The 13,122-nt window shown below is 38.5% G+C and overlaps 1 protein-coding gene across 3 annotated transcripts; it reads left to right on the top strand.

Annotated features, from left to right (window-relative positions):
• Positions 1-1,054: 1,054 nt before the first annotated feature.
• Positions 1,055-12,603, top strand: LOC108323435 (probable protein phosphatase 2C 55). 3 transcript variants are annotated; one of them, XM_052876594.1, is made up of 6 exons: positions 1,055-1,524; positions 2,308-2,632; positions 3,451-3,600; positions 10,794-11,084; positions 12,077-12,195; positions 12,267-12,603. In XM_052876594.1, exons 1-5 carry the CDS (start codon positions 1,214-1,216, stop codon positions 12,095-12,097), a joined length of 1,098 nt encoding a protein of 365 aa, XP_052732554.1. In that variant the 5' UTR covers positions 1,055-1,213; the 3' UTR covers positions 12,098-12,195; positions 12,267-12,603. The 3 variants fall into 3 exon arrangements, with proteins under 3 accessions (XP_052732554.1, XP_017411388.1, XP_017411396.1); XM_017555907.2 differs by lacking the exon at positions 12,077-12,195 and having other exon boundaries at positions 1,056-1,524; XM_017555899.2 differs by lacking the exons at positions 12,077-12,195; positions 12,267-12,603 and having other exon boundaries at positions 10,794-11,263.
• Positions 12,604-13,122: the final 519 nt, after the last annotated feature.

Genomic DNA, 13,122 nt, shown 5'->3' with positions numbered 1-13,122 from the left:
TTGTCAAAAACTGACAGAAATAATCAATTATCAGGTTAGATAATAATCGATTATCTCAGTCAACAATTCGTTTTTTCTTCAAGACTCTTTAGGATAATTAATTATCCTACCTAATAATCAATTATCTTAGTCAAAGTTCTTTTCTGGTTTGAAATCTCTAAATAATAATCGATTATCTTATCTGATAATCGATTATTTCAGTTAGAGTTCATTCTTTATTTGAAAGTTCTCTAGAATAATCGATTATCAAGTAAGACAATCGATTATCTCAGAAGAAACAAGGTTTTGAATGCCTAACAACACCTGTTTCTTTTATTTCCTTAGTTATTTTATGAGTGAAGCTTTGTTTAAACTTTGTAAAAGTGCTAGAGACTGCATTATGGAAATGTTAAACTTTGTCATTAAAATTCTACGTGGTAAAAGAATTTTAGCTTAAACAATTTTTTTAATGATTTTTATATTCTTATGGGTGGTGTATGATTTGCATAATACACTTGATTAAATCACCTATATAAGTGTCCACTTGCATGAGATCTTAACATGATCTCTAGAACACTCATGAATATCTTGATTTTCTAGACTTAGTAAAATGATCACTAATTATTATTTTAACCGTTATAAATTAATAAAGGGACTCAAATATGAAACTTGTATAAATCAAAGACTTAGCTGAATGAAATAATAAAATATTCTCAAATAAATCAAGACCAACAACTTATTAAACCTTAATTCTATCGCACTGTCTTAATAAAATTATCACTAATTATTATTTTAACCGTTATAAATTAATAAAGGGACTCAAATATGAAACTCGTATAAATCAAAGACTTAACTGAATGAAATAATAAAATATTCTCAAATAAATCAAGACCAACAACTTATTAAACCTTAATTCTATCGCACTGTCTTAATTTTTATTTGGTGTGTTCCAGCTGTGTTCGTTGTTTTAGCGGGACTTAGAATTTTAATGTAACAAATAAATGAAAATAAAATATTCAAATTTGAATTGAAAAAAAAAAAACAGAGATAGAGATGTAATAATAAAGAGGCCAAACATTGGAGAAGAAATCGGAGTTTTGTCTCTTTCAATCTCCCACCTCAAGATTTTGAGGCTCCAGAGGAACCGAGACCTTCTCCTCTATCTTCGGGGCTTCTTCTTCTCCCATCTCAGCTTCACGTTTCTCATTTCTCACTCCTCATTTCTCAGCATTCCATGGCAGCTTCCACTTCCAATGCCGTTCTTCTCGGAGATGTCTACTTTGACGAAGTCACCGCCAAGCCCTCCGGCGTTCGCTTCCGGGACAGGACGCGCCGCGCCGCTTTGCGAGCTACCGTCAATCTCACAAGATTGCAACCCTTGAACAGTCTTTTGAACTTCGGGTGCTCCACCTCCAATTCAACTTGGAGGAGTTGGAATCCGAGCTCGCTCCTTGTTGGAACCAAGCGCCCCTCCTTTCCTTGCTGCTCCGCCGATACAGCGCCTCATGTTCAACACCTTTCCTCCTCCACATTTTCACTCGACCAGTACGTCTTTTCTCTGTAAACCCTTGTTTTCTTCTCTGAATTTAAGTGTGTCGTTTGCTTTAGAATACTTTTAGGGTGAGACGTGTTGTAGATTCTTCGTCTTTGGTTTTAGTCATTGTTTCAGTACACTTGCATCTTCACTTTAAAATGGAAAAAACAAAACGTGAAAGCTACTCTCTCCGTAGCTTCGAACTTGACGTGAGTCTGGTGGCGTAGAATGGGAATCAAACGCACGCTTAAAAAGATTAGAAGTAGTTTGGTTCCCGTATCATTTTGTCCCTCTCTATGGAGTTCAGCGAGGATCATAATCGTTATTTTTAACGTATGGAGATTAAAAACAACTTTAGACCGAAACCTGAGAGACTTCAAATATATTTTACCCTGTTTTTGGTGTGTGTAATGGCGGTAAACATGAATAAATGATGAAAATGAACATCTTGTACTAAAGTGGCTGATGGTTGCACACCTAGGAACTAGAAAGAGAGTTACGTATGATGTTTTTATTTTAGAGGCAACTCTTATTTTAGTAATTTATTGAAGTTATTTTAATTTATGACTTTGTTCAGCGATGGTAAAACATTATTTGCGTTAGTTTATGAGAAGGTATTAGTGGGAGTGACGTTTTCTCTAGACAGAAGTGAAGTAATTTTTTTACCAGAGTTAGGTGCTACAATGGCCTACCTACATATTTAGTATCAAGATTGAAGATGAGGTTTCCTCTTTTAATTTATGTTTCCCACAATTACAAGGTAGACAAGTTAAATAATGATTTTTTTTTTCCAGAACAAATTTTGGTCCTGAGAAGTTGAAGTTGTTTTCGGGGTCATGTTACCTACCACATCCGGATAAGGAGGACTATGGTGGAGAGGATGCACATTTTATTTGCGTAGATGAACAAACAATTGGTGTTGCAGATGGTGTAGGTGGCTGGGCAGATGTTGGTGTTAATGCTGGACTGTTTGCTCAAGAACTCATGTCCCATTCTGTTAGAGCAGTTGAAGAGGAACCAAAAGGTTCTGTTGATCCCGCGAGTGTTTTAGAGAAGGCTCACTCATTTACAAAGGCAAAGGGTTCATCAACAGCTTGTATCATTTCCCTTAGTGATACGGTATAGTGTTATTTTTATTTAAATTTGTTACTATTAAAATAGTTTTCCTCCTTTCCTGTTGGAAGCACTGGATGTGTGCAGACTTTTTTAATTGCATTTTTTTGCTATAAATTAAATGTCTGTTTCTTTTTCACTCGGTTGACTTTGTCATCATTACATTAGATCATGCATCTCCCTCCCCAACATCTGCATTTTGTCACATGAATGGTTTTCTTCCTTTCCTGTTGGACATTACTAGAGGTGTCTGGATTTCGTTAGCATTTTTAATGCTATATATTAAATAGTTGTTCTTTTCACGTTGTTGACTTTATCAACATTACATTAACATTAGATTATCATCTCCGTAGCATCTGTATTTTTACGTCATATGATGTCTAATGTAAAATCTTGTACCATAAAACTAGATTCTTGTCTACGTCCAGGATCGGACTTACTTACTGTTACGTGTTAGTGATGAGTTTAGCATGTATCTACTGTTAGGTTCCTTTGAAATCAATATCTAAATGGCACAGGGGAAATAAAATTAAAGCTTGCTCAATATTTTCCATCTTGTTTTTCATGAATTTGGTGCCATTGTTCTCCACTATACTCATTTTAATATACAGTTCATGCATGAACACATACACACATATCTTTAACTCTTGTCTAACCTGCTACTAAGCCTTAAGATATTGATGTTTTAGTGTGCATCATGATTGACTGAAGCCCATCAGTTCACAACCAATAAAATCTGGGTAGCTAGTTTTTTTAATATGAAAGGAAGTGAAAGAGTAAATCAAATGATTGATTTGCTTACTATGTTTGGTTTCTTGGTCCAGGGACTGCATGCCATTAATTTAGGTGACAGTGGGTTCATTGTGATTAGAGATGGATGCACCATTTTCAGGTCCCCTGTTCAACAGCATGACTTCAATTTTACGTATCAACTGGAGAGTGGCAATGGATGTGATCTACCCAGCTCTGGTGAGGTATGTTGTCACTAATTTCACACATGATTTACTTCTAAGGACATTACATTGGCAATATGGAAATTTCCAACATGGGGCTCTTATTTGTTGAGGCTGTACCCTCTTACCCGTTTCTGATAGCATGCATGCCGGGGACTATTTGTTGAGACAGTATAGTCCAACTCTTACTGTTTCTGACAGGATGGCTCTGGTGCCACGAAACAGAGTTTGCAGAACTTTCCTCCAATCTCTTGTGATTAATGTGAACAAACTGAAAGATTGGCATTTGAAATTTCTTTCATATCCTAATTATATTTTCTGGTTGATTTCGTAAAACATGAGGTTTGATTTTTAAAGGTAATAATAAAGAGGGTTTTTATTTACTTTTAAATGAAAAAAAAATACAGGGAGAGGGGAGTGAAAATGAAAGGTGTATCTCATTTTCAATATTCCCTTTTGTATATTAAGCACATTTAAGATGACTTGGATGTGAGATCAGAAAATGTTACTGAATTGGAGGGGTCGGGAATGTCACCTCCCAAGGAATTTAGAGAAGAATGATTTCTGAATAATGTTTCCTGGTGCATTATACATCCATATATAGGGAAAGTAAAACAGAATCATAACAGAATGGTAAAGGAAATAATCCTATTGCAATTTGACAGCTCATTACGAAGAATCTTTGATAGATTGTAAAATCTTTAGTGCACGAAGTCCTCCCAAGCAGAGGGAGGTTTGGTACTACGCTTGGGCCTTTTATTAACATCCATTGTAGGCCCATTCGTTAATGCTGCAGTTGGGTCTATGGTTGCTGGACTCCTATCACTCCCTGGCTCTTGGAAAACTACCTTGTTCTCAATGTAGTAAGTGGCAGTCAAGTCAGCCTAATCCTCCCAAGTGGTGTCTTTAGGAGGGAGTATTGCCCATTGGACCACGGGGAAGGTCACTAGTATTTCCCATTTGGAATCCAAAATGGAAAGTGGTTGGATAATTAACTTGGGACTAGAAAAGATAGCAGGAAGGTCCTTAGTAGTGGGAAAGGGTCTATGAGGTAATTTGAGTAAGGAATAGTGGAAAACTGGATGAATCTAGGCAAATTCAAGCAAAGCCAAACAACAAGCAACATGACTAACAACTTTCATGATCTCAAAAGGGTCATAAAAGCATTTGCTCAACTTTTTTATAAGGGGATCCCAAAATAGAAACTTGATGGTAAGGGTACAATTTTACTTATATCAACACAGACCTTCATAGTTTGTTAAGCCTTATGCAATTTGTAAGTAAGAGAGGCAAGTAAATCTTCCTATGAAGAAAGAAGGCAGTCAACAATTTCAATGTGGAGGAGCTAGGAAAGTAGATGGAAATGATGGGAGGACATTTCCCAAAAGTGGCGTTGAAAGGTGTGATTCTTGTAGCAAAATGGAGGTGTTATTGTATCACCATTCTGCAAGGCTGAGAAATTTGAGCCATTTAGAAGGTTAACTATTGACATAAGCACAAAGATGTAGCTCAAGCTCCCTATCAAGGATCCCGGTCTTTCCATCACTTTGAACGTGATAGGCTGTACTCATGTGAAGCGGTACAACTCAACCTCAAAAGCTTTTACCTAGTGTTGATAAAGAAAGGGTCTTGATCAAAAGATAAGACTTCTTGGGAACCCATGAAGTTTGCAAACCATATCAATAAAGCTAAGAACAACTTTGTTGTAGTCATTGAAATGTGTAGGGAGAGGACAAAAATGTGCACCTTTTGAAAAATGATCAACAACAACTAATATAATTGTGAAACCGGAAGATGGTGGAAGTCCGATTATGAAATCTAAAAGACAAACCTCCCATGGAGCAGTAAGAGGAGGTATAGGTTGCAATAAACTAGGGGTCTTGGTGTTGTACTTTGCTTAGGGAAAACTGAATAGTTAGTGATGATTTGGGTGATGTCGTACTTCATTGCATGCCAAGAGATATTGGTAAGTTAGCTAAGAACCTTTGCAATTCCCATATGGCCACCCAAGGTAGAAGCGTGAAATTCAGTCAATAGCAAGGGAATGAAAGAACAATTATTAGGAAGCCAAATACTACCTTTGTAAAGTAACAAGCCATCAATGATTTTATAATTAGAGTGATAAGAGGGTGAAAGAGAGACCTATTGTTTGATGGAACAATATGCGTTTGAAGGAGGTAGTTATTGCTTCAAATTTTCTAGGAATTGAAATTGTAGAATGGAGAGAATCCAACTAACTAGAGTCCATTTTACAGTCATGCATATGAGAAAGAGCATTGACAATGACATTGTGCTTACCTTGCTTTAATTGAATGGAGATAGAAGGAGAACAAAACATGAAGATAAAACACTTTCAATTTGTCGAAGAAGATGAATAAGAAAAGAATGTAAGAGAGAAACTTACGGGTTGATGGAGGAAGCCACAACACTTGAAAGATCTTCAAGATAAGTGTTAAATTGAATTGTCACTTGATCTTATGATCCAAGATAAGACTCAAGAAAGAAGTGCTCTGCAAAATCTCTCTCAATTCTCATATATTTAAAAGTTACTTATAAAGAGAAGAGACGATTATTTGTAGCCTAAGATCATCTCCTAAATGAAAGTATAATATGCATAACTTGGAATGTAAATGTAGAATCTAGATACTTTAAGTGTGGACGAAATTTGAACTAGACAAGGTGGGAAAATTTAAATTAAGATTCAAAATTTAGATCTAGATAAATGGCTTACATTTGTCCATGTTTCCTATACTTGTGTCACACTTCGCATGCTTTCTTCACACTTGTGATGCCTAGCTTTTTCCTTGACTTTTGTGAGTATGAAATACGATTTTTGGAATGTCATCAAGGGGCCATGTGAATTTGGTGAAACCCTTCAACAAGGTCAACTTTTGTGAACCTTGAAGCAAAATACAAGTCTCCAAGGAACTTGTCTAAGGTGGGAACTGGAAATTGGTCCTTGATCATAAGCACATCTAGAGAACAAAAATCCTTGCATACTCGCCATGTCTGATTCTTTTTATGATTAGTAACACTGTAAAGGAGAATGAACTTTGACTGGTTGAATCAAGCCAATTTGATGCTTGATTTCTTGCTTCTAAAAATGTACATAACAGTATGGTGAAACATTTACTGGTGCAACACTGAGAAAGAGGTATATGTGGTGGTTACTAGTTCTTGGTGGGGGTAAGGAGTGAAGGGCTAAAAATGGGTGCAAACTGTGTGATCAGAGTTTGCAGAGAATCAAGTTGGTCGTGGCTTGATCAATGTTTAAGAAGGAAGGGTTAGGAGTAAGGAAATTAGAGTTGGGCTGAAGTTGGATATGAAAGTAGGTTGGTAAGTGTTTAAAAGACGTTTAATTTAATTATGAGTAATCTTAGTTGGGACAGAACGACCATGTAAGTCAGCTCATGTGGCATTCTGCATAAAATGCATCGTAAGACGAGAGTAGTCCATAATAATTGTGTTGAGGGCCTTAAGCCAATTTACTACAAAAAAAAATAAAAATCAGCTCTTGCAAGGTCAATGATGATAAGCTAAACCTAAAAACTTTGACGAGAAATGCAAAAATGCCCTTGCAAATAGTGGAACTGATAGATATATTATATCTTTTATCTTTTAGTTAGTTTGTTATTATTTCTCATTTGTATTTTGGGCTTAGCCCATATTTCTTCTATTATAAATAGAGAACCCTATGTGTGTATTTAACACAAGGGAGATTAATCTAATATATAATTTTTACTATATTCAATATGGTATCAGAGCAGGTTCTCTGATCTCTTCTTGTGGCCTCTGCTGTCTGTCGGCGGTCGGCCGCCGGCAGCCCCTACAGTTTCAGTCGGCAGTCCATTATCTCTTATTCTTAGTGCAGCCATTCGCCTCTCTCGTTGACCATCGCCGCTTTCTGCTGCCGTCGCTGCTATCGCTGTCGCCGCCGCCGCCGCCGCCGCCGGCCACCGCTGGCCACCACCGCAGTTTTAGCCGGTGACCTGCGGATCTGGACCGTCTCTTCGAGCGACGGCCAACCACGCCGGTTTCGAGAGCCAGTTCTCAGTCACGCGCCGCCACGCAGCGCTTCTTTCCGGCCAGTCCGTCGCCGGCCGCCGGCCGCCGTCACAGTTTCGACCGGTGACCAGCCCCGCCGGAGACAAGCACAAACTCCGCTCAACGCGCCTCCACGCGCTGCCTTCTTCTCTTCAGATCTCGGGCGCGTGTTCTGCACGTGCCGCCTTCCCAGTGTCAAAGTTTCACCGCGACACCTCCATAGCTCTCGCCGGACCTCCCTCTCTCTGTTCAGACCTTCCAGAGCAGCCATTGCTGCCATCTTCGTCTGTCTTCGTCTCCGCCGTTGATTGTCTAGGCACCGTTTTCCGCTGTACAGGCACTGTTTGCCGCTGTCCAGCCATTGTTTTGCCGCTCTCCGCGCCGTTTGCCGCTGTCCGGCGCCGTTTGCCACTGTCCGGCGCCGTTTGCCGCTGTCCGACGCCGTTTGCCGCTGTTCCGCGCCGTTTGCCGCTGTCCCGCGCTGTTTGCCGCTGTCCAGGCGCCGTTTGCCGCTGTCCAAGCACCGTATGCTTCCAACCACTGTAGGCCCCCATCACCTCGTCAGTTAGTGATGGCAGTCCCTGTAGCTTTGTCGCTTCCAGCCACTACAGGCCCCATCAGTCAGTGATGGCAATTTAGTCCCTACAGTTTTATAGTAGTCAACCGCTGCTGCAGTCGCTACCGCCTCAGACAGACGCAACTGCGTCAGTTCTTCTTGGGCTAGAGTTTAGCCCGATCTTCTTGTGATACACGGCTAAGTATCACCACTTTGGAGTTGTCCAGCAAAGAATCTTGGACCTCCAACATATCTTTGGATCTTTGATGCCTTTGTTTCAACATTGTAGCTTAATATTTGGTTTTGTTTTAGTGGTCCAGCAACTGTGATATTCCACATTTCCACCCTTCACACTAAGGGGGAGTACGTTTCCAAGACATTGCAAGTCACATATATATGGGTGTAGTCCCTGCAGTTTTGTAGATTTCAGCTACTACTGTTGATCCCGTCACCCATCCATCATTGATGAGGATTTAGTGTAGTCCCTGCAGTTTTGTAGCTCTTAGCTTTCAGCTACCACTGTTGATCCCGTCACTCTTCCATCATTGATTGGGAATCAGTCCTTGCAGTTTGTCATTGTCCACCACTGCTCTCCTTCATCCACTCTTGAAGTTGAAGTTTCACAAGCTGTTGTTAGTCCATCTATGTTTGCCTCACACTCTTGAAGGCAAATCATCTAGTTCAACACTGAGTTCATCTATTCCAAGCTTAGTTCATACAATTTGTATGCTCCAGCTTGAGGGGGAGTGTTAGATATATTATATCTTTTATCTTTTAGTTAGTTTGTTATTATTTCTCATTTGTATTTTGGGCTTAGCCCATATTTCTTCTATTATAAATAGAGAACCCTATGTGTGTATTTAACACAAGGGAGATTAATCTAATATATAATTTTTACTATATTCAATAGGAACAATTAAGTTTATTTCCATCACTGGTCGTGACACTCATTGGTGTGGTAGCTTGAGGTGTGAGGTTGAGAGAATGAACCATGTGAGATTGGATAAAGTTATGAGTGCTATCGCCACTGACAACACAATAAGTTGGTGAGCATTAAAAATATTGACAATGCTTTGCACAGATAGAAAGTAGCAGAATTGCTTAAGTCATGGGATGGGTTGGTATCAAGAAGAGAAGGATGAGAGACAGGGCCATGTGGGATATCTTTGTTAGCCACAAATAGGAGGAATTTAAATTTGCATTTGTGGGAAGGTTTCACAATTGTAACAAAGACCACGATTGCGACAATATGATAATTCAGTTGGGGTGAAGTGTTTGAGGGGTGTTATGGTAGGGGTAGGAAGGGTAACGATACGGCTGAAGTAGAGAGGATAAGGGGGTCAAGGTGGTGTGATGGGAAGATGGGGATCAAGGGTGGTGAAACTTTTTGGCTTCAAGTAAATTATCCTTTTAACTTGGATGAGGGTTAAGGGCTAGAGTGCTTGAACCTCATGGTGGATGCTGACAAAGAGGTTGGAGATTAAACAACTCAAGGAAAAAGGCTGGGAAGCCGACAGTGTGATTAGCAAGACTCTCGAATTTAGAGAGGCAGTGGTTAACAAAACTATGTTGGTTGAGTTTAGTTTAAATAAAGAAGGCGCAAAACGCAATTCAATGCTTAGAGAAAATCTGCCCAAGACAAGATTTTGTTATTATTGCTATACATCCAATAATACCAACTAAGTGCAGGGTTGTTAAGGTAGAAGGCTGCTATTTGGGAAGCGTTCACCAATAGAGGTAGCATGGTAATCAAAGAATTGGGATATTTTAAATATCCTAGGCATATCGTCGGATCCATCAAAATGGGAAACATGGGCTGAGGGTGAGAACTAGTGCTATAAGTAAACGGTTTAGAGTAGGTTTCTGTGTTGGAAACTTGACTGATGGTCTCATCAATTTTGGCGTGGAGGGGGCTCTGATCAGTTGTGAGGATAATTTGGTTCTGGGTAAGTTTTGCAACAGCGCCTCCTATACGAGCCAGTGCCTCAACCCATGTTTGAGCACGGATCTGGTTAGGGTCAGCCATGATGGATGCAATGAAAGGACCAATTTATATGAGAACAGAAAATGTTCCTGAATTGGAGGCTCAGAATGTCACCTCCCAAGGAATTTAAGGAAGAATGATTTCTGAATAATGCTTCTTGTCTATTCATAAAGGTACGAAAAAGCAAAACAGAATCATAAAGGAAATAACATACTTTAATAGTTATCCTATAGCAGTTTGGCAGTTCATTGCTAAGGATCTTTGATAGATTCTGAAATCTTTAGTGCATGAAGTCCTTCCATCCAAAGGGACTATTGGTACTACGTTTGGCCCTTGTCTTAAACATACATCGTAGGAAAATCATTTGATGATGCAGTTGGGTCCATGGTTGCTAGGCTCCTATCAGCTTTGCCGATGCAATTTTTATTTGCATGAGTTTCCTCTTTGCTTTTAAATATTAATCTGAAATTATCCTGCCGAGTATTATTTGGGTCTTGGCATAGTTAACATCCTAGAATTTTTTTCATAGGAAGCCTCGTAGAATATTAAGTTTCTGTATTTCAAAACAAGTTCATATAATATCTCTGGAAAGCAAACAGACTAACAAACCCATCACAATCACATATCCAGGTATTCAAAATATCTGTTGTGCCAGGAGATGTTGTCGTTGCTGGAACAGATGGATTGTTTGACAATCTGTACAATGATGAGGTTGCTGAAGTTGTTTTGAAGGCAGTTAGAGCTGGACTAGAACCCCAAGTAACTGCTCAGAAGATAGCAGCACTGGCTCGTCAGCGAGCACTGGACAGGAATAGACAGACACCATTTGCTACTGCCGCCCAAGAGGCTGGGTTCCGTTATTATGGTGGGAAGCTTGATGACATAACAGTTATAGTGTCATACATAACTGGCTCAACATATGTGAGTTTTTCACCATCTTAGCTTTGTTGCATTATATATATTCCTGTTTATTTACAAGGGCTGGGTTTGTAGCCTTGTCTGTCATTTTTGTCCTGAATGTGCTACTTTTTCAAAATCTTCTGTAAAACTTGAGTTGCTTACATGCTATAGTGATTTACCATATATAAATTTCTTCCCAATGACGCCTTCATCTTCTTGCTTTGCATTTTATACGCCACCAATTATTTTGGCCATCTGAATTTTTTTTTTCACGAATGTGAATAGCTTTAGTATAACGATCAATGATCATCCTTAAAGTCAACTATCCCCTGCCAAACAGCAGCTGCAAAACCATATTCAATTCTTTCTTGTGGGACCATATTATTGTAGTTACACGCCAACCCTTGGGCCAAGCTTGGACCTTTGAACCAGATAGAAGTTAATGAGTCGTGTCAATATTTATTTTTTGGAAATGACACAAATTACCCTTCGGTATGGTCAATTGAAATTTTATCCCATTCTTACACAAAAAATGCGCTCTATTCTACTGAATGCATGCCATTAGTTTTTTTGTTGGGTACTCACAAGCATGAGTGTGGATACAGTGTCATAATGGATCTGCTAGGGGTTTGACTAGGACTGGGGCTGGTTTTTGATTTCGGCAGGATAGTCCTTCATGGTTGTGGTTTATGTCTGTGTTGTTACAGTTAGGAATGGTGACAATGTCACAATGGAGGTTGATTTCTGAGGGTTGTCTTTTGTAGAGGTTGATGGTGTTCTTTTCTGATTAGTTTGATTGAAAAATGGTTTGTTTCCTGAAAATAATTGCATTTAAGATGGTTGGTGAGGTTGATTGTGGCTCACAACGGGAGGACTTGATAGTGTGTAAATAGACACAGCAGCGGTCTATATTTTAGTTGAGTTTCTGCTATTTGAGGTTTAGGTTTTATTCAGATAATTTTATTTGGTTCCGATATCTGTTTAAGATGGGACAGATGTTGTGTGTTAAACAGGTAGGATGGGGTTTTGCATAGTTCATGTGTTTTGATATGTAGCTTCTTTTATGGAGCTTGCATGTGATGCTGTTTGATCAGGGGTTTAATTACTGGTGCAATACGGGGATGTAGCTCTGGTGAGTATGTTGGCTCTGTTTTAGTGTGCTCTTGGCTGAGGAGTTGTGTTCATTTTCTTGTTCTGTTTCAGTGAGGGGTCAAAACCAGGGGATTGGAGCGTATGCTGAGAAGGTTTCATGGTAATAAACAAGGGAATGTTGGTAGAGATATTGCAGGGGAAAATTGTCATCTGCAACCACTACTAAATGCAAGCATAACCCCGAAACTCAAGCAAATACAAAATGAGTACACGGAAAGGAGGAATGATCCCCCTCCCCCAGAAACCGGTAGCAAATGCCCCAATGGTCCTTTACTTTTATTTATGTTCTAGGATTATCATGGTTGAAAAGTTTTGTTTAAAAATATATTTCCATAGACATTTATATAAGTAAATAAGAAAGAAAAATAGAAAAACCTTTTTCCATAAACTATAATTAATTTAGGCCAAGTTAAACTTAATTTTTTAAGAGAAGTTAAATGACCAGTTTTTCTAAAAAGCTGATTTTAACTTAAGAGAGAAATTATTTCATCTTACGTTTTTATATAAATATTTATGAAGAAACTAATTCGTATAGCACCAAGAATACGTCGTTGGGAATATTTTGGTAATAGTTTGGAGTGCAAATTTTGGGTCAGAATGGAATTATGTGTTAAGCTGTTGTTGCTTGGTTAATGCAAACATTTTCTGTTATTGTTATAGTTATTATTCTTATGAATTCAAATGTGAATTTAAGTTTTGCATTTGATAAAATTAAGAAAGTTAAAAATCATATAAGAATTAATATTCGTAAATCTAAGGTTAATATTTTGAGTAGTTAAAAGTGGCGTTAATATTTTATGGTTAATATTTTGAGTAGTTAAAAGTGGTGTTAATATTTTATGTACGTTAAATTCATGTCTCATTGTTGTTATGACTTTTTGGAAAATTCTTTTCTTAATAGACCATA

The sequence above is a fragment of the Vigna angularis genome, chromosome 1 (assembly GCF_016808095.1).
Source record: "Vigna angularis cultivar LongXiaoDou No.4 chromosome 1, ASM1680809v1, whole genome shotgun sequence".
Classification (NCBI taxonomy): domain Eukaryota; kingdom Viridiplantae; phylum Streptophyta; class Magnoliopsida; order Fabales; family Fabaceae; genus Vigna; species Vigna angularis.
The sequence above is the reverse complement of the archived record's forward strand: the minus strand, read 5'-3'. Positions and strand labels throughout refer to the sequence as shown.

Coding starts and splice junctions, on each gene's coding strand:
- LOC108323435 (XM_052876594.1), top strand. CDS start 1,214: ATGGCAGCTTCCACTTCCAATGCCGTTCTTCTCGGAGATGTCTACTTT. Junction 3,601..10,793: donor ATCTACCCAGCTCTGGTGAG/GTATGTTGTCAC, acceptor TCACATATCCAG/GTATTCAAAATATCTGTTGT. Junction 11,085..12,076: donor ACATAACTGGCTCAACATAT/GTGAGTTTTTCA, acceptor TGTGTTAAACAG/GTAGGATGGGGTTTTGCATA.